This window comes from Drosophila kikkawai, chromosome 3L (assembly GCF_030179895.1).
Source record: "Drosophila kikkawai strain 14028-0561.14 chromosome 3L, DkikHiC1v2, whole genome shotgun sequence".
NCBI lineage: Eukaryota > Metazoa > Arthropoda > Insecta > Diptera > Drosophilidae > Drosophila > Drosophila kikkawai.
Genome location: NC_091730.1, coordinates 34,260,595 through 34,281,775, shown reverse-complemented (window position 1 = coordinate 34,281,775; position 21,181 = coordinate 34,260,595). Strand labels below are relative to the sequence as shown.

Below are 21,181 nucleotides of genomic sequence, written 5' to 3'. Positions count from 1 at the left end.
ATTTCTTCGGCCTTCATCACGCTGTTTGTCGGTACTTCTCCCACTACGGCCGGAGCCAAGCCAAACGCTCGCCAAAAGTCGACTCCGAGATATGCCGGCTGCTCAAGGTAAGGGCAAAGATAGAAAAGAATACTCTCTACCATCCCTTTGTATTCCACAGGTAGCTTCAATCGCCCGATGATCGAACGATCCTCGCCTGCAGCCGTACGCACCACCGAGAAGTATCTCTGTACAGGCACACCCAACGCCTCCACCAGTTCCCTACCGCCTTTGCCGAGCAGACTGACACTCGCTCCGGTGTCCAATAGACCCGTCAGCTGCTGGCCTAAAATGTTTATCGCGGCGAAGGGCCTGGAATCGTGGATGCCGCCCCGCTGTACTGCTGCGACGACTTCCCTTCGCTTGTCCCTACGCTTCCGAAACCGATCTCTGGCCTTCCGCACCGTTCGGGATACCTGGCGCATTCCGCACAGCTGGTGCTGTTTAAAGATTCTATTCCTAGTTTCTATATATCTTCGCATGCGCTCCTCATATGGTAAGTACCTTAATATATTTTTATTATGATGATTAGTATTTATCTCCTTCCTTGCAGGCTCCCCTACATCGCGGGTTTCCGTCCTGGGCGAGTTCCTCCCGCTCTCGCATCGCCCAGCCGACCGTTTCCCGCACAATTCGGGCATTTTGGGGCAACCGTGTCGGCCTTTCCACAGCGGAAGCAGAACACTTTCCGCAGCTCCTGCTCACAATCCCGGAAGCCGTGGTCCAACGCTCCGCAGTTCCAACATCCCGCTCGGAATGGATTCCGTGGCCTCTCCCGGACTTCCTCGACCTCAGGCGGGTGCTCCTCCTCATCTGGTTCCGGTCCCGCCACCTCGCTGACCCTGTTCCGCTCTCCTGCCGGATAGCGCGTCGCTGGAAGGAATGGTGTGCGGCTCCTGCGTCCAAAACTGCGCTCGACCTCGACGGCCTCCTGCCGCAACTCATCAACGGTGAGCAACTCCATCGCGTAGATAAAACGCGCGATTCCCTCTCGCAAACCCTTCTTCATCACTTTCACCAAGTGCCGCTCTGGCATTGGCTTTTTCAGGCGAGAAGCAAGGGTCTGCATGGCGTGCAGGTAATCGTCTACGCCTTCTCCTGGCTGCTGCTCCCGTTGCAAAAGGAGGTGCATCCTTTGGTGCTCCGTCTCATGGCTCTGAAACCTGTCAAGCAGCGCTCGACGCAACTGGCTCCAATGGTCCAGTCTATGCTGCTGGACGTGGATCCAATACCACTCCAACGCCCGTCCCGACAGCAACGTGTGGAAGTTTCGCAGAACTGCAGCCCACGGACAACGAGTTTGGCGTTGGAGGTACTCCAGGCGGAATAGGAACCCCTCGACGTGGTTCCTCTCGTCTTCGCCGCTGAACGAGATGTTCCAGCGCTCCACCCTGGTGTACTGCGCGCTGCTACCCGTTACGTCCCAGTTGGCGTACGCCCGCTCATCTTGGAACTCGCCCGCGCGGCGATCCTCCACTCGCCAATTCCGACGTCCGCCCTCGTCCCGACGGATCTCCTCGACTTCGGTGGACCACCCTGGGCTGCTGCAGACTGTCTCGTCCGGGTGCGGTGCTTTCCTGGGCGGCTTCGGTGGAACACGCGGAGGTGTCCTTGCCGCTTGCCCACTGACCGTCTGGTGGCTCCGCGGTATGGCTCCACGAGCGCCTTGGGGTCCCTCCGTCGGTCGTCCCATAGGAAAAGGCTGCTGTGGCCGTCCCTCTGGACAAGGCTGCTGTGGCCGTCCCTCTGGCAGAGGCTGCTGTTGCTGCTGGGATGGCATCCGCTGCGGCTCCTGATGGTGAGTACCTACCGGTCTCAACACCTGATTCATCAGATTCATCATCTCCAGGAAGCCCGCCCGCAGCTCGTCCCGCAAACCTTGGCCGATTCCCGCCTCCTGGGACTTGCGGTACGTCTCCGCTGCCTGCGCCAGGGCGAGGTTCACCGCCGACGTGATCGTTGAGTCCACAGGAGGACTCTGGAAGCGTACCTCCTTCGGGGGGGATTCCGCCTCCAACAGCTTGTCAGCTGCTGCCCCGATCGCTTCAAACTCCAGCGACTTGAGCTGCTTCGGCTCCTCTGGTTGCTCCTCTGCCCGTCGTCGCAGTGGAGTCCTCACCAACCCGGTTGAGAACCGCGGCGGCGCGTACCCAGCAGCACCTTCCGCGTCCGTGGACCACATTTCTTCTTCCTGGGCTGAAGGACCCTTCGATCTAAGGTCGTACCTGTCCTGCCTTTCCTCTGCCATTTTATTATTAACTCCTAATTCTGAAACACCTAACAAATTTTTAACAACAACTACCCAAATCTCTAAACAAGCACCTAACACTGAATAAATAAATATATATGGTAATAATTAAATAAATAATAATAATAATGATATAAATAAATAAATAAAGCCAGATGAATAAATAAATAAATAACAACGAATAAATAAATAAATCCACAAATAAAAAAATAAATAACCAAAAATAAATAAATAAATAACCACAAATAAATAAATAAATAACAGGAAGCAAAAATAAATAATTCAATAAATATTTAACTTTCCATATATATAAATTATTACCCAGTCAACTAACTTTTCTTTACTTCTTACTTCTTAGGGGAGATGGAGCCGATCAACCGCCGGTGGACTCCGTGCCAGATTTCCTGCGTCTTACATTCCTTCCGGTCGTCTCTACTCCGGCCGCTCGTCAACTGGACTAACTTTCAGCTGTGCTGAAAGTCGCCAGTTAAGGACTTCGGCCTTCGCAGCATCCCGTAGGATTTTCCTTGGCGAACGCGGCTTGAGGTTCACCCTGTGGCGTGGTCGTGCAACGCCATGCGGGTCACGACACCCACCTCCAAGGCGATCCCAAAAGCCACCCTCACCAGGAAAACCCAAGGATCCGCACAAAATTACGTTAACAAACGAAAACTACTCGACTTTACGTTAATAAACAAAAAATTTAACATGTATCCCTATCAATTATATCACAGCTTTTAATTTATCACAGTGTATCCGTGCTTCCTGCTTCTGTGCCCGAGGGATGCAAATCCGGCGTCCTACGCCCGGATGCCACCACCTCTGCACAGCAAAACAGCTGTGAGCTGTGACTTGGAGCAATTGTCCGCTCTCCTGCGGCACAAGCCTCCCGTCTAGACAAAAACCAAAAGAAAACGATAAACAAAAAAAATGCCTCCGCCTGGACCACCAGTCTCCATGTCCCAGGTGCAATTGCAGGCCGTAATATAGGCCTCGCAAGCCACCGTTTGTGGAGGCTGGATAGTCCAGGACGTGACTGGACAAGACGTCCTCATCCCGATGATATATATATTTTTTTTTTTAAATTGGGCGCCATATTGTTACGGAACTGCATATTCCCTGGGCAATGCCGGACTAGCTCAGTGGATGCCCAGGGGGGGGTAGGAACCTATGCCCGCAGTCCGCACAACAAAACACCGATTAATCGGCCGTCTCAACAAAACTCCTCACTAACAGATAACACATCTCTAACAAACAAAAGTAAACAAACCAAAAATTGACGACTTTTGCGGAATGGTGGCATAGATGGAGTCGCCACGACGCTCCCGCCCAACCTGTGGTGCCTCCGGTGTGTCTAGGGGCACCACCCATCTCCGGCGGACCGGAGTCTAATCCAGGCGGCTCGACGGCCGGCCCATCTCCCCAGGTAAATGCTTTTTACTCAAAGTTCATGGCGTTTAATACTTTATAAATTTCAGATACTTAAGGCTAACATTGGCAGAGTAATATAGAGTTCCTAATGGACTCATTCCCGGCGAAACGTCACCCTAGCCCGGGATGCGCTCGCGCCAAGACTGCGGCAGCGGAGAAGAAGCGGCGGTCCGCTTAAGGAAAAAGCCACAAACTGGCTGGAGAAGTACGCTAGATTCCCTTTTCCTCTCTACCTATTATCCCTGCTGGAGCTCCAAGAGAAATAAATGGGATGGGTAAGTATATCTTCAGTGAATATCCACTTCTTCAAAGCCGTTCCTCAATTCTGCAGAACTCGTGTTGCACAAATCCCTGACCCAAGTTAAGAGACGCGGAGAAACAAGCACACGGAACCAATTATAGTAAGACAAATAAATTAACCTAACAAAAACAACAGCACTCTAATTATTTTATTCTATTGCAGCAACGAGAAGGCACTATCGGCGACCCGTAAATGGCTTCGGTGGCGGGAGTGGCCAGAAATCGTGACGACTGATGGCGACGGCAAGCCCGAGGAAAGCAGGGACCTTCGCAGCCACGGCCACGTCGTTTTGGAGAAGGGGCAGAGCCAATAAACGTCCCAAATATGGATACGAAAACCTGCCGGTTCCGGACGGCGCTTAACGGAACGGACTCACCGGATTCCCGTTTGGCTCGATAGCTGGCTCCGTCAACGGCTGCTAAGAGGCTCGTTTGAAAATTTCCCTCACTCCTCTCCAGAATATATCCTCCCCAGAACGTCGGCGGCGGGTAAGATTCTCCGTATAATTTCACCAATTTTCAATAAAAATCGCCGTGGCCAGCGATTGATTCACTGCCACGGTTCTTCAGGTAATTCCTAGCCGCCCAGGAGATTAGCTGCTTTAACTTCGACTTTCCGTTGCTACTCCGGCTTCCATGTTGCCTATCCCTCCCTATATAGGCTTCGCCTGTCACCCGAGTTCGCACCTAGGAACCGTTCTTTTTTCGGTGCAGCGGCCGAGACCAAGGGTAAAAACCCTTTCTCTTAATTCCCTTAACCTAATCCCGTTTCCTATTCCCGGTTCGCTCTTTTGAATCCCTGCCCCCCCTGGTCCTAAAGATCCTACCTCTATCGATCTATCGATAGTCCTCCAGCCCATTCCGATTGAAAATGCAACACCACCCAAGGATTTGGAGAGATGCTACTGGATCACGGCGGCTCGACAAAATCATTGGGAGCATTTGGATATTGTTCCCGTGCAGTTCCGTCAGGTGCCCAACGCGGGGCCCACGCCTTACGGGAAGTATCAGCTGTTGTAGGCTCCTTTCCGTCCTTGTATACTTTGTGTTCTTTGTTCCCTTCCAGGTTAGATGCGGATGTCCTTGGCGTGATAGATGCCCAAACTTCGGCCCTGCAGATCCTCCAGCTCGTACGCATTATTGCCTGGCTTTTAGGAACTTTTTTGCGAACTTCGCATTAAATTGCTTCCCAAAGTCGCTGAGGACAAAGTTCCGGCGATAGACTTCTTGCCCCGGCTTCGCGGTGAAGACTCTGGCCCTCTGGTCGTATCGCTGGCGACTGTGGTCATATGCGGTCTCCAGACTCTTGCGCACCTTCTCCTGTACCACCCGGAGTTTGTCAGCCGTCGGCATTCCGGCCATTTCGTGGTCACACATCGACTGCAGCTTCCTTGCCAGCCTGTAGCTGGACTCATGCAGGAACATGTGATGCCCGAACACTGTGAAAAACGGCGCCTCGCCTGTTGCTGAATGGACCGCATTCCTGATGGCCACCTCGATCTCCGGAAGGTACGCATCCCACTCCCGATGGTCACTCTCCAGGAACCCTCGAATCGCTGCTAGGACACTCCGGTTGACCCGTTCCGCTGCGTTGCTCTGTGGGGAGTAAATCGGGGTCTTCAGATGCCGGATCCCGAAGCTCTCCATCGCCTCCTCGAAGATCTTCGAGGTGAACTGCCGACCGTTGTCCGAGTGCACCACCTCCGGCACTCCAAACTTATAGAATACCTCCGTAATGAGGAAATCTACCACGTTTGAAGCGGTTGCGTCTCTCATCGCCTTGAGGAACGTGTATTTGGAGAAATGATCCACCACTATGAAGATCCAGGCGTGTCCCTTCTTCGACCTCGGATATTTGCCAAGGAAGTCGACGTACAGCTTCTGGAAAGGCCGCTCCGTCTGTACCCGCTCTCCGATCCCCACCATCATCCGGTGATTCGGGGCCTTCGACTCCTTACAAATCTGACATCTTCGGACGAACTCGCGGATCTGCAACACCATCCCAGGCCAGTAGAACTGCCTCCGCAGGATCTCCAGAGTCTTCCCCATTCCGCCGTGAGCTGCCTTGGGATCCGTATGGGCTCGCTCAACCAGGCTGTGGGTCAGACTCTGTGGTACCCAAAGTTTCCATGCGGATCCTTCCACTTCGTCATCCAGCGTTGCCGGGGAGACTCGCTTGAAGATGAGACCGTCCTCGATCCTAAGATCCGGTAAGTTATCCGCATTCTCCTCCACTTCACGGACTAACTCCTGGTACTCATCCCCAGCAAACTCGGTGGTCTCGAAACCCAGCAACTCTGTCGGATCGACGGCGATCTCCTCCACGCATCGCGAAAGCGTGTCTGCCACCACGTTCTCGCTGCCCTTCCGGTGCTCGATGTTGAAGTTGAATCCCTGGAGCTGCAGAGATCACCTGGCCAGGCGTCCTGAGAGATCCTTCATGGACATCAACCACTTTAAGGTGGCATGATCCGTGATGCAGGTGAATGGCATCCCCTCCACGTACGGCCGAAACTTCCGGATCGCCAGGAGCGCTGCCAGGCACTCTTTCTCGGTGACGGTGTAATTCACCTGGTGCTTGTTCATCTTCGCCGAGAAGAAGGCTATCGGCTGCTCCGGGTTGTCCACATCCTTCTGGAACAGAACCGCTCCAACCCCGATGTGAGAAGCGTCGCACTGGATGAAAAAGTGCCGCTTGAAGTCGGCGTGGACTAGTACCGGCGCTGTCGTTAGAGCCATCTTCAGGGCTTCGACCGCCAGCTGCGCCTCCGGACTCAGAGAAAACTTAGTGTTCCCGGTTTTCTTGAGCGCCTCGGTGAGCGGTGCTGCCAGCGTTGCGAAGTTCCTGACGAAGCGCCGATACCAGCCAGCCGTGCCCAAAAATGCTCGCACCTCCTTCATCGTCCTCGGCTCTGGCATCCTACGGATCGCAGCCACCCTTCCTGGATCCATCCGCAGACGACCTCCACCTACGATGAAGCCTAGGTAAGTCAACGACTTGAAACAAAATTTCGATTTGCTAAGCCCAATCGTCAATCCTGCTTCTCTTAGGCATTCGGCGATTCGTCGTAGGTACCGGAAGTGCGTCTCGATGTCCGGTGCCAGGATGAGCAGGTCGTCCAAGTAGACGAACACGTTGGACCGGATTTCTGCTGGGATTACTCTGTCCATGAGTCTCACCAGCCGCTGCGCCGCATTGCAGAGCCCGAACGGCATCACTCGGAACTGGTACAGGGGCCGACCAGGAACCGTAAACGCTGTCAACTCCTTGCTCTTCTCGTCCAGTTCGATCTGCCAAAACGCGAATTTTAAATCCACGCTGGAAATGTAGTGCGTCTGATCGATCCTGGACAGGATTCCATCGATACTAGGCAAGGGGTAAGCATCCTTGACGGTCACTTCGTTCAGCTTCCTGGCATCCAAACAGAACCTGTCCTTTCCAGGCTTTGAAACCACCGTCGTCCGGTTACTCCACGGGCTCTTGCTCTCCTCGATGACTCCCAGCGCCAGCATCTTGTCGACCTCGTCCTCGACCACCTACTGCTTCGCCGGAGACATCGGATAGGGCCGATCCTTAAAAACCTTTGCGCCTTCCACCAGCTCTATTGAATGCTTCTCCAGGCTCGTGGTTCCTAAGCCATCCTTTTCAAAGGTGAGAAACATCAGCTTGATTTCCTCCAGCTTCCGGGACTCCGCCTCGGATAGAGACCAGGATTCGGGATCTACTTTCTCTTCGTCGTCGTCTTCTTGGTCGGCGTAGTGTTCCATTTCCCTGGCGTGGATTTCTTCGGCCTTCATCACGCTGTTTGTCGGTACTTCTCCCACTACGGCCGGAGCCAAGCCAAACGCTCGCCAAAAGTCGACTCCGAGATATGCCGGCTGCTCAAGGTAAGGGCAAAGATAGAAAAGAATACTCTCTACCCTCCCTTTGTATTCCACAGGTAGCTTCAATCGCCCGATGATCGAACGATCCTCGCCTGCAGCCGTACGCACCACCGAGAAGTATCTCTGTACAGGCACACCCAACGCCTCCACCAGTTCCCTACCGCCTTTGCCGAGCAGACTGACACTCGCTCCGGTGTCCAATAGACCCGTCAGCTGCTGGCCTAAAATGTTTATCGCGGCGAAGGGCCTGGAATCGTGGATGCCGCCCCGCTGTACTGCTGCGACGACTTCCCTTCGCTTGTCCCTACGCTTCCGAAACCGATCTCTGGTCTTCCGCACCGTTCGGGATACCTGGCGCATTCCGCACAGCTGGTGCTGTTTAAAGATTCTATTCCTAGTTTCTATATATCTTCGCATGCGCTCCTCATATGGTAAGTACCTTAATATATTTTTATTATGATGATTAGTATTTATCTCCTTCCTTGCAGGCTCCCCTACATCGCGGGTTTCCGTCCTGGGCGAGTTCCTCCCGCTCTCGCATCGCCCAGCCGACCGTTTCCCGCACAATTCGGGCATTTTGGGGCAACCGTGTCGGCCTTTCCACAGCGGAAGCAGAACACTTTCCGCAGCTCCTGCTCACAATCCCGGAAGCCGTGGTCCAACGCTCCGCAGTTCCAAAATCCCGCTCGGAATGGATTCCGTGGCCTCTCCCGGACTTCCTCGACCTCAGGCGGGTGCTCCTCCTCATCTGGTTCCGGTCCCGCCACCTCGCTGACCCTGTTCCGCTCTCCTGCCGGATAGCGCGTCGCTGGAAGGAATGGTGTGCGGCTCCTGCGTCCAAAACTGCGCTCGACCTCGACGGCCTCCTGCCGCAACTCATCAACGGTGAGCAACTCCATCGCGTAGATAAAACGCGCGATTCCCTCTCGCAAACCCTTCTTCATCACTTTCACCAAGTGCCGCTCTGGCATTGGCTTTTTCAGGCGAGAAGCAAGGGTCTGCATGGCGTGCAGGTAATCGCCTACGCCTTCTCCTGGCTGCTGCTCCCGTTGCAAAAGGAGGTGCATCCTTTGGTGCTCCGTCTCATGGCTCTGAAACCTGTCAAGCAGCGCTCGACGCAACTGGCTCCAATGGTCCAGTCTATGCTGCTGGACGTGGATCCAATACCACTCCAACGCCCGTCCCGACAGCAACGTGTGGAAGTTTCGCAGAACTGCAGCCCACGGACAACGAGTTTGGCGTTGGAGGTACTCCAGGCGGAATAGGAACCCCTCGACGTGGTTTCTCTCGTCTTCGCCGCTGAACGAGATGTTCCAGCGCTCCACCCTGGTGTACTGCGCGCTGCTTCCCGTTACGTTCCAGTTGGCGTACGCCCGCTCATCTTGGAACTCGCCCGCGCGGCGATCCTCCACTCGCCAATTCCGACGTCCGCCCTCGTCCCGACGGATCTCCTCGACTTCGGTGGACCACCCTGGGCTGCTGCAGACTGTCTCGTCCGGGTGCGATGCTTTCCTGGGCGGCTTCGGTGGAACACGCGGAGGTGTCCTTGCCGCTTGCCCACTGACCGTCTGGTGGCTCCGCGGTATGGCTCCACGAGCGCCTTGGGGTCCCTCCGTCGGTCGTCCCATAGGAAAAGGCTGCTGTGGCCGTCCCTCTGGACAAGGCTGCTGTGGCCGTCCCTCTGGCAGAGGCTGCTGTTGCTGCTGGGATGGCATCCGCTGCGGCTCCTGATGGTGAGTACCTACCGGTCTCAACACCTGATTCATCAGATTCATCATCTCCAGGAAGCCCGCCCGCAGCTCGTCCCGCAAACCTTGGCCGATTCCCGCCTCCTGGGACTTGCGGTACGTCTCCGCTGCCTGCGCCAGGGCGAGGTTCACCGCCGACGTGATCGTTGAGTCCACAGGAGGACTCTGGAAGCGTACCTCCTTCGGGGGGGATTCCGCCTCCAACAGCTTGTCAGCTGCTGCCCCGATCGCTTCAAACTCCAGCGACTTGAGCTGCTTCGGCTCCTCTGGCTGCTCCTCTGCCCGTCGTCGCAGTGGAGTCCTCACCAACCCGGTTGAGAACCGCGGCGGCGCGTACCCAGCAGCACCTTCCGCGTCCGTGGACCACATTTCTTCTTCCTGGGCTGAAGGACCCTTCGATCTAAGGTCGTACCTGTCCTGCCTTTCCTCTGCCATTTTATTATTAACTCCTAATTCTGAAACACCTAACAAATTTTTAACAACAACTACCCAAATCTCTAAACAAGCACCTAACACTGAATAAATAAATATATATGGTAATAATTAAATAAATAATAATAATAATGATATAAATAAATAAATAAAGCCAGATGAATAAATAAATAAATAACAACGAATAAATAAATAAATCCACAAATAAATAAATAAATAACCAAAAATAAATAAATAAATAACCACAAATAAATAAATAAATAACAGGAAGCAAAAATAAATAATTCAATAAATATTTAACTTTCCATATATATAAATTATTACCCAGTCAACTAACTTTTCTTTACTTCTTACTTCTTAGGGGAGATGGAGCCGATCAACCGCCGGTGGACTCCGTGCCAGATTTCCTGCGTCTTACATTCCTTCCGGTCGTCTCTACTCCGGCCGCTCGTCAACTGGACTAACTTTCAGCTGTGCTGAAAGTCGCCAGTTAAGGACTTCGGCCTTCGCAGCATCCCGTAGGATTTTCCTTGGCGAACGCGGCTTGAGGTTCACCCTGTGGCGTGGTCGTGCAACGCGCAGTGTATCCTGCGGGTCACGACACCCACCTCCAAGGCGATCCCAAAAGCCATCCTCACCAGGAAAGCCCAAGGATCCGCACAAAATTACGTTAACAAACGAAAACTACTCGACTTTACGTTAATAAACAAAAAATTTAACATGTATCCCTATCAATTATATCACAGCTTTTAATTTATCACAGTGTATCCGTGCTTCCTGCACGGGTCTGTGCAAATCCGGCGTCCTACGCCCGGATGCCACCACCTCTGCACAGCAAAACAGCTGTGAGCTGTGACTTGGAGCAATTGTCCGCTCTCCTGCGGCACAAGCCTCCCGTCTAGACAAAAACCAAAAGAAAACGATAAACAAAAAAAATGCCTCCGCCTGGACCACCAGTCTCCATGTCCCAGGTGCAATTGCAGGCCGTAATATAGGCCTCGCAAGCCACCGTTTGTGGAGGCTGGATAGTCCAGGACGTGACTGGACAAGACGTCCTCATCCCGATGATATATATATATTTTTTTTTTAAATTGGGCGCCATATTGTTACGGAACTGCATATTCCCTGGGCAATGCCGGACTAGCTCAGTGGATGCCCAGGGGGGGTAGGAACCTATGCCCGCAGTCCGCACAACAAAACACCGATTAATCGGCCGTCTCAACAAAACTCCTCACTAACAGATAACACATCTCTAACAAACAAAAGTAAACAAACCAAAAATTAAAAACTTTTGCGGAATGGTGGCATAGATGGAGTCGCCACGACGCTCCCGCCCAACCTGTGGTGCCTCCGGTGTGTCTAGGGGCACCACCCATCTCCGGCGGACCGGAGTCTAATCCAGGCGGCTCGACGGCCGGCCCATCTCCCCAGGTAAATACTTTTTACTCAAAGTTCATGGCGTTTAATACTTTATAAATTTCAGATACTTAAGGCTAACATTGGCAGAGTAATATAGAGTTCCTAATGGACTCATTCCCGGCGAAACGTCACCCTAGCCCGGGATGCGCTCGCGTCAAGACTGCGGCAGCGGAGAAGAAGCGGCGGTCCGCTTAAGGAAAAAGCCACAAACTGGCTGGAGAAGTACGCTAGATTCCCTTTTCCTCTCTACCTATTATCCCTGCTGGAGCTCCAAGAGAAATAAATGGGATGGGTAAGTATATCTTCAGTGAATATCCACTTCTTCAAAGCCGTTCCTCAATTCTGCAGAACTCGTGTTGCACAAATCCCTGACCCAAGTTAAGAGACGCGGAGAAACAAGCACACGGAACCAATTATAGTAAGACAAATAAATTAACCTAACAAAAACAACAGCACTCTAATTATTTTATTCTATTGCAGCAACGAGAAGGCACTATCGGCGACCCGTAAATGGCTTCGGTGGCGGGAGTGGCCAGAAATCGTGACGACTGATGGCGACGGCAAGCCCGAGGAAAGCAGGGACCTTCGCAGCCACGGCCACGTCGTTTTGGAGAAGGGGCAGAGCCAATAAACGTCCCAAATATGGATACGAAAACCTGCCGGTTCCGGACGGCGCTTAACGGAACGGACTCACCGGATTCCCGTTTGGCTCGATAGCTGGCTCCGTCAACGGCTGCTAAGAGGCTCGTTTGAAAATTTCCCTCACTCCTCTCCAGAATATATCCTCCCCAGAACGTCGGCGGCGGGTAAGATTCTCCGTATAATTTCACCAATTTTCAATAAAAATCGCCGTGGCCAGCGATTGATTCACTGCCACGGTTCTTCAGGTAATTCCTAGCCGCCCAGGAGATTAGCTGCTTTAACTTCGACTTTCCGTTGCTACTCCGGCTTCCATGTTGCCTATCCCTCCCTATATAGGCTTCGCCTGTCACCCGAGTTCGCACCTAGGAACCGTTCTTTTTTCGGTGCAGCGGCCGAGACCAAGGGTAAAAACCCTTTCTCTTAATTCCCTTAACCTAATCCCGTTTCCTATTCCCGGTTCGCTCTTTTGAATCCCTGCCCCCCCTGGTCCTAAAGATCCTACCTCTATCGATCTATCGATAGTCCTCCAGCCCATTCCGATTGAAAATGCAACACTCGTACACTAGGTCCGAGTGACGCCGGATGACGGTGACCGGTCCAATCCAGTCAGATTGTAGTTTAGGGCAACGTCCCACCCGCCGGGTGGGGGAGTAGAGCCAAACTTCTTCTCCAACGACGAACTCTACGGGATGCGATGGCAGATCGTAACGGATCTTGTTGACGTTGGCGGCTGCAGTTAAGTGATGTCGTCCGATTTGCTGAGTTTGTCGGAGGCGGTCCTGCAATTTTTCCACGAACTCCGGATAACTTTCCGGACTAGGGGACGGTCGACCATACAGCAGTTCGCTCGGTAGTCGGAGCTCGCGTCCCAGCATCAGTAGCGACGGTGAGAATCCCGTTGCCTCATGCGGCGCCGATCGATACGCCCACAGGGCTAGTGGCAAAAGTTGGTCCCAATCACGTTGATCTGCGGAGACGAATTTAGCCAAGTAGTCCAGGAGGGTTCGGTTAAACCTTTCGACCATCCCGTCCGATTGAGGGTGCAAGGGCGTAGTACGGGTCTTTTCCACGTCGAGCAGGCGCAAGCACGCTTGGAATACTTCCGACTCAAAGTTTCGGCCTTGATCCGAGTGAAGGATAAAGGGAGCATCAAAGCGGCAAAACACCTCCAGGACGAGGGCTCGGGCTACCGTTTCGGCGGTTTGATTGGGCAGAGCGATGTTGGAGTCGTTCAATCCAGCGAGATAGTTGTCCTTCAGGTTCCCGAAAGTTGAACAGCCACCGGAGGCACGAGTGATCCGTGCGTAGCAGAAATTTCCGGCGATATAGGTAGTGGTGGAAATGTTTCGTGGACAGAACAACTGCTAGCAGCTCTCGCCTAGTAATTGCGCTCCGCAGCACTAAAGGACTTGCTGTAATACTCCAGTACGCGCTCCTGACCGTCTTGCTGTTGGCTAAGCACTGCGCCTGCACCATGGTTTGACGCGTCAGCATCTACAATGAATAACCCATCGGGAGCGGGAAACGTTAGAACCGGTGGCGTTGTAAGCCGGACTTTGAGCGCATTGAAGGCGTCGTCAGCCGCTGATGACCATGTAAACAAGCGTTTAGCTTCCGTCAGTTCGTGGAGAGGGCGCGCTGTCGTGGCAAAGTCTGAGATAAACTTGCGGTAGTAAGAACATAGTCCCACAAAGGAGCGCACTTCCGTTTTATTCCGAGGTGGTGGCCATTCGACGACTTTTCGAATCTTCTCTGGACAAGCAGTTAGTCCCTTTCGGCTCACAATATGGCCCAGGTAATTAACCTCGGTTCGAAAAAAATGGCATTTGCGAGGACTCAGCTTCAGCCCTACGCTTTGCAATCTCTCGAAGACTTGATGCAAGTGGTCCAGATGATCTTCGGCTGTACGAGAGTGTAGGATGATGTCGTCGAGATAAACCAGTGTAGATTTCCAATTTGGGCCGGAGAATAAACCATCCATTAATCGTTCGAATGTAGCTGGCGCATTGGTGAGGCCAAACGGCATTACGTTGAATTCGAACAGACCAGCTTCACACGTAAAAGCCGTCTTAGGCCTGGAGTTCTCGTCCATCTCCACCTGCCAGTAGCCGCTTTGGAGATCCATCGTAGAAAACCAGCAGGCACCGTGCATAGTGGTTAAGATGTCCTCTATCCTCGGTAGGGGATACGAGTCCTTGACGGTGATGTCGTTAAGGCGTCGATAATCCACACAGAACCGGGTGGAACCGTCCTTCTTCTTGACTAGGACGATCGGTGAGGCCCACGGGCTGGTGGACGGGCGAATCACGCCCTTAAGCTGCATGTCGGCGACGAGCTGTTCCACCTCGCCCTTCTTGGCCAGCGGTAGGCGCACGGGCTGTTTAATAGGCCTCGACTGACGCGTATCTATGACATGCCGGGTTATATCGGTGTGTCCCGAGTCGTCGTCGCTTTGAGCAAACACTCTCTGGAAGCGGTCCATTGCCGTCCATTTAGACGGGCAAATCCGCAGGCACTTCCGCCTCGGGGGACGTGGTGGCTTTGTATACCTCCTGGTCAGGGGCAGTGACGAGCAACTCTACCGGTTCCAGTTGTCCCATTATTATTCGCGCGGCTAGCAGGTATTCCTGTGCGCTGAGATTCACCAGATGCAAGGTGCTGGTGTCGCTGGAGGTGTCCACTAAGGCGCTTCCTAGTAAGACCTTGGGCGGTAATTGGGACCGCGTTCCATGCTCTAACAGGGCCAACGGCAGCTGTTCTTCAGACGTGCATTGGACTGTTAAGTGGGTGTCGCTATATGGCAGCATACTGGTGGGTGCAGTCGAATACAGCAAATTTCGCTGCTGTGTATTCGGAGCATATAGCGGCATAAGTCAGATCGGCCAGTCAGATCGGCCAGATCGGTTATATGGCAGCTATATGAAATAGTACCCCAAATCATTTGAAACTTGGTAGGTCATCATAGAAGCTAAAAAAATGTATACAAACCCAATTTCAGATCAATAGGTTTAAAATTAGACTTTATGCCAAAAAAAACGCGAAAAAAACCATAGTGCATTGGGAGAGCGGATTAGAAGCTCTATGGACTGGAAAACCGGAGGGAGAGGGAGAGAAAGAGAGCGCTTACGGGATCATTGGAGGCTGACAGCCGGGTCACACTGCCTCCAGAAATTAAGCGCCGATTTTCTATCGTCATTTGGAGGAAGCGTGGACATTTACGCACTGGATGGTTCTATGCAGAACACAAATCGCACCCTTTGGATATGGGAACAATCGGCGTACAAAAGGATTTTAGTACTTGCGGTGCCACGATGGATTTTGTCGGTTTGGACGGACAGAGGCGTAACGTCGGAGGTTAAATAGAATTTATAGTTTCCAGAGCTCAATGGCGCTTATTAAGAAAAGAATCAAGTTCTAGCCACGTCGGAATTTCGGTTTTATTTGGTAAGGTTTGCTCCCATAATGAGAGCGTCAGCTTTGGAAGTAAACTTATAGACAGTCCCAATTATCCGTAGGAAGGCCGGACAGAGTATGTGGAAACCGTCTTTGGTGATGGGCGAATTGGAAACTGTTGTCTTGGCATTTAAATAGAACAGCGTAGGATTGTCTATATAGACCGCTGATAATTGCCAGAGAAAACTTCCGTTTCGCACGGAGGAAGCCGACAGCCAGACGGAATGGAATTTTGTATATATCTAAGAAAAATTTCCTGTAAAGATATAATACAAATTATTTATGTGTCGAAACTGGATTGGGAATTTAGGAACCAATTGGACTCGTAATAATTATTTTTATACCCTTGCAGGGTATTATAATTTCAGTCAGAAGTTTGCAACGCAGTGAAGGAGACGTTTCCGACCCTATAAAGTATATATATTCTTGATCAGCATCAACAGCCGAGTCGATCTAGCCATGTCCGTCTGTCCGTCTGTCCGTCTGTCCGTCTGTCCGTCTGTCCACCTGTCCGTTTCTACGCAAACTAGTCCCTCAGTTTAAAAGCTATCTGAATGAAACTTTGCATATAGTCTTCTATATACTCTCACTGCTATATATGTCGGAACGGGCCGGATCGGACGACTATATCATATAGCTGCCATACAAATGTCCGATAAATTTTTAGAAAAAAAATTATACCTTTGCTGTTTTTCAATATTTTTGCACCATTTTTTAGATATGGCCATTTTATATTATTTCTGAATTTTGGTAAAAATTTTATGAAAATCGGACGACTATATGATATAGCTGCCATAGGAACGATCGGGAAATTAATAGGAAAAAAATTATAGCTTCGTTGTTTTTCAACGTATTTGTATCTACTCTGAGATATAGGCTTTTTTTATTGTTCTAGAATTTTGGTATAAATTTCATAAAAATCGGACAACTATATCATATAGCTGCCATATAAACCGATCGGTAGATGTATACAAAATGTAAAGCTGGGAATGCAAAACTGTAACTGTCAAACTGTAAACATAATAAGTATAGGTAAAATGTAATGAAATAATATCTGCAAGGGTATACAAACTTCGGCGTGCCGAAGTTAGCTTCCTTTCTTGTTTATATAATAATTACTTCGTGGAAAATTGTATTTCTTCGCTATGGAAAGCGTATATGTACGAATCAAGTTGGCGTTGCTCTGCCGTGGATTTTGGGCTTACATTTATTTATTGAAGCTGTGGACTATAATTTTAGTATTTATGTAATACGTTTTGGAATGATCATTTGTTTGGTTAATCTTTATATATTTATATATTTGTTGTAAATATGTCTTTCGGAGTGAAGTGGACTGTATTTGTGCTATATTGCATTTTTTTTTTTAATTTTTGTTCTTAGTATCCCAGTCGGACTTTTCCCTAAGAAAGGAGTACTATTTTCTCACAGAAACGGGAGGAGGGAGTCCTACCGTTTTCTGTAAAAGTCTAATTCGCTTTTATACATGCGTGGCCGGGGTAATTCGTGTATTTTGGCATCCGCCGTCGCTGCTCGGGTGAGGAAGAAATTCTGGCCTTTTGAAGAATTTCTTCCTCCCCAGAGCGTAAAAAAATCTGATCTTTTAAGGAATTTCCCCTCCCAAGAGAGTATAAACAAGAAAGGAAGCTAACTTCGGCACGCCGAAGTTTGTATACCCTTGCAGATATTATTTCATTGCATTTTACCTATACTTATTATGTTGAGAGTTTGACAGTTACAGTTTTACATTCCCAGTTTTACATTTTCCCTACACCTACCGATCGGTTTATATGGCAGCTATATGATATAGTTGTCCGATTTTCATAAAATTTATACCAAAATTCTGAACTAATAAAATAAGCTTATATCCCAGAGTAGAAAAAAATAGTTTGAAAAACAACGAAGTTATAATTTTTTTTCTATTAATTTCCTGATCGTTCCTATGGCAGCTATATGATATAGTCGTCCGATTTTCATAAAATTTTTACCAAAATTCAGAAATAATATAAAATGGTCATATGTCAAAAATAGTGCACATATGTTGAAAAACAGCCAAGTTATAATTTTTTTTCTAAAAATTTATCGAACATTTGTATGGCAGCTATATGATATAGTCGTCCGATCCGGCCCGTTCCGACATATATAGCAGTGAGAGCATATAGAAGACTATATGCAAAGTTTCATTCAGATAGCTTTAAAACTGAGGGACTAGTTTGCGTAGAAACAGACAGACGGACAGACAGACAGACAGACAGACAGACAGACGGACAGACGGACAGACGGACAGACGGACATGGCTAGATCGACTCGGCTGTTGATGCTGATCAAGAATATATATACTTTATAGGGTCGGAAACGTCTCCTTCACTGCGTTGCAAACTTCTGACTGAAATTATAATACCCTGCAAGGGTATAAAAATTGGATGTTCGAAGAATCCGTCGCTGCTCGGGTGAGGAAGAAATTCTGGCCTTTTGAAGAAATTCTTCCTCCCCAGAGAGTATAAAAAATTTGATTTTGGAAGAATATCTTCCTCCCCAGAGAGTATAAAAATTTATAAAATAAATCATTAAAACTTATTTATTTTTTTATTTTTTAATGTTTAATTATAATTTGTTCAAACGGTTATTAAATAACTTATATTAATGTATAAATCTTATTAAAAGCCACTTAAACTTACTTTTCTTAGTTCCCGGTCGGGATTTGAACTCATGTCTCAGAAATCACAGACCGTCCGCATACCAACTGGGCCACTGAGTCAAATCAAAAGCTAATGTCGGGAACGCGAATACATACAGTTTCAAGAAAAGAGCAAAAATATGTGTATTTCTTTATCTCTCTCTCTCGCATTAAAAATAAAAATCCCCAAAGGGAATTTTCGTTCGAATTTTTCGGGAGTTTCTTCCTTACCGCTCTGTAGTATTGGGAGGTACTCAAAAAAGCCCTCCCATTTCCACAATAATTTTATCCTCCCCTGTTCGCGACCTCCCGAAAAGTCCGACTGGGATGTGGATATATTTATGTAAGTTTTGTGGAGTATTTTTTATGGCAGCGATTGTGGAGTGGACTGTATTGAATATGTATGTAAGTGTAAATAAATGTTAGCGGGAAAACAGTTAACGTAGAAGAAGTCAATTGGTACTAAAATACAAAAGAATCTTAAACTAAAGCTATTCAGAGCGGATTGGAAGCCCGGATGGAGAGGGAGAGAAAAGAGAGGGCGCGCGGGATCATTGAAGGCTGATACCGGGTTGCCTTCCGAAACTAAGCATTTTTCTGGCGTGAACACATATTTAAGAAGAACCACAATCGAGGAACGTCAGTTTCATCAGTTTTATTGCTTTATCTGAAATTCATTTTGACTAAAATTTTTGCTATATTGTAGCCCTGGAATTAAAAAAATATTGTGAGTGTCTTGGCTATTGGTTGGGAACTTAGGTAACATTTTGTTACCGTGTCATAAACAATGTTCATAAACGACGTTCTTCAGCTTTACCGACAAAGAGAGTGAAACGATCCAAACTTATTTGGTTATGTTTGGAGGAAACTTCCTTTCAAGGCTTTCAAAAAATGTTTCAAGGAATATTTCGGCGTACCAGTAAGGCATCGTTTTCGAATTAACAATGAACAGACCAAGATCTTCCAGAATCAATAGTGTTTGGTCTCCGTGTTTTTATTTTTATTTTTTGTTGAACATTGTAACTTTCAAACAGATATATGTAAAAAGGGAAGTGATCGAAGCAGGCGGAGAGCTTCGAAGTGACGGCAGCAAAGTAGGAACAGGGAGAATAATATTCATTGAGTTTTTTGGAGTTCAGCAGTTCGGTTGAAATTCAGCAGATACAAAAGCAGAGAAAATAACTAAAGTTGAATAAAAAACGGAAATAGCAGAAAACTTGCCAATTTTAGAAACATAAATAATATCCGAAAATTAGTATAATAAAACGTAACATAAAAGGGTAAATACCCATCTCACATTTGGGGGCTCGTCCATCTCACATTTGGGGGCTCGTCCATCTCACATTTGGGGGCTTGTCCATGCCTAAATTGCAAGTCCTGAGAAGTCTGAAAGGCGGATAGCGGAAGGGAATGAGTGTGAAGCCGTATTACACTAGATCTGTCGCAGCGGATAAAAGTATCAGAATGGATAACTTTGGTAAAGCTGGTGAACAGGGGAGTGACGATGAAGTTAAAAGCATGCATGAACTTTCCGAATCAAGAGGAGAACAAAAGGCTGCAAGAAGAAGCATGCAGAATCGTGTCGGAACAAGTGGAAGGCAGAATGATACAGCTATAGCAGTTGAGAGCAGCTCGATCGACGAAAACACAAAAACGCTGAAAGACCTTGTGCAGCTGCTTGCCATAAAGTTTGGAGCGGAGGAGCAGAACAGTGGATGCTCGATTACAGCGGAAAGCTTCGCGAAAATTATTCCAGAGTTTGACGAAGAATCCATTCCAGTGAAGTACTGGTTCGACAATTTTGAGCAGAATGCTGCAGCCTACGGGCTGAACATAAAACAAATGTATGTCCAGGCTCGGGCGAAAATGGTGAACACTGCAAAATTATTTTTGGAGTCTACAGCTGTGTTCACTGAAATAGCAGTGCGACAGAGGAACAACTTCAAAACCTTTTTTTGTACATATTCCTTTTTGCAAGCTAATCTATTGCACATTGTTTTTGTAAAATGGAACATAAGGATAAGAATCGGGAAAAAATTCCGTTAGATTTGCTCTATTTTTATGTTTTATTGATATTTTTTCACATATGCAGCTCGTTTTGGCCGATCACTGAAATAGCAGTTTTTAATTTTCTTTCGCAAAAAGTGCCAAAATTTCTTTTAATTTTGTAAAAAATGAGTTTAATTACGGTCGTTATTATAGTTTATACTATAATACACCTTTCCAACGCAAAAAAAAATTAGAGAAAAAAGACTCCAAATCTTTCAAATTGTTCTTTTAAAATAGTTTATAAATCATGAAATATGAACCGAACACAAAAAAACCGAGGTACGATCCGCAAAACCACATTTGTACAGGCTCGACGCGTACTTCGCTTCAGCAAAGCTCGTCCTTTTGCATCCTCTAGAAATATATGAGCGGGAATTGGCATGGGAATTAGTCATGGGACCATTCGCTGGGGACTTATTGAATAAATTTTAGATTCGCGAAGTCCATGGAAAATGTCACTGCTTGGTTAAAGGCATGTCAAGGCCAGATCCGAGTTCGCCAATACCCACTTGAACTGCCACTATTCAAATGGCGTAATATCCTTTGGACAAATGACTCCAAATTGGTTTTATTTGGTGGAATAGGACAAGATAATATGTCCGTCGACCTCCAAATACATAGTACCCCCCAAACCATACGCTGAAGACAGTAAAACACGGTGGCCTAAAAGTCATGGTATGGGTATACTTTTTATACAACGTTATAGGTTCCGTATATATGATCTGCGGGATCAAAGACCATTATGTTTATGTCTAAATATTAAAAACTGTCTTGCAGCCGTATCCTGAGGAAAATATGCCATTAATTTGGACATTTCAGCAGTACAGTGACCCTAATCATACCAGCAAGGTAGCCAAGGAG

At 48.7% G+C, this 21,181-nt stretch overlaps 2 protein-coding genes across 2 annotated transcripts; both read left to right on the top strand.

Moving 5' to 3' along the window:
* Positions 1-464: 464 nt before the first annotated feature.
* On the top strand, positions 465-1,100 carry LOC138928615 (uncharacterized). Its single transcript, XM_070285950.1, has 2 exons — positions 465-535; positions 593-1,100. The coding sequence occupies exons 1-2, from the start codon at positions 520-522 to the stop codon at positions 877-879; spliced, it is 303 nt and encodes a 100-aa protein (XP_070142051.1). The 5' UTR covers positions 465-519; the 3' UTR covers positions 880-1,100.
* A 5,598-nt stretch (positions 1,101-6,698) lies between these two features.
* Positions 6,699-7,649, top strand: LOC138928460 (uncharacterized). The gene is made up of 3 exons (XM_070285537.1): positions 6,699-7,003; positions 7,070-7,396; positions 7,462-7,649. Exons 1-2 carry the CDS (start codon positions 6,699-6,701, stop codon positions 7,143-7,145), a joined length of 381 nt encoding a protein of 126 aa, XP_070141638.1. The 3' UTR covers positions 7,146-7,396; positions 7,462-7,649.
* Positions 7,650-21,181: the final 13,532 nt, after the last annotated feature.

Excerpts from the sequence above, each read along its gene's own strand:
- LOC138928460 (XM_070285537.1), top strand. The coding sequence starts at position 6,699 with ATGAAAAAGTGCCGCTTGAAGTCGGCGTGGACTAGTACCGGCGCTGTC. Across the intron at positions 7,004-7,069 it reads CCACCTACGATGAAGCCTAG|GCATTCGGCGATTCGTCGTA; the intron begins GTAAGTCAACGA and ends TGCTTCTCTTAG.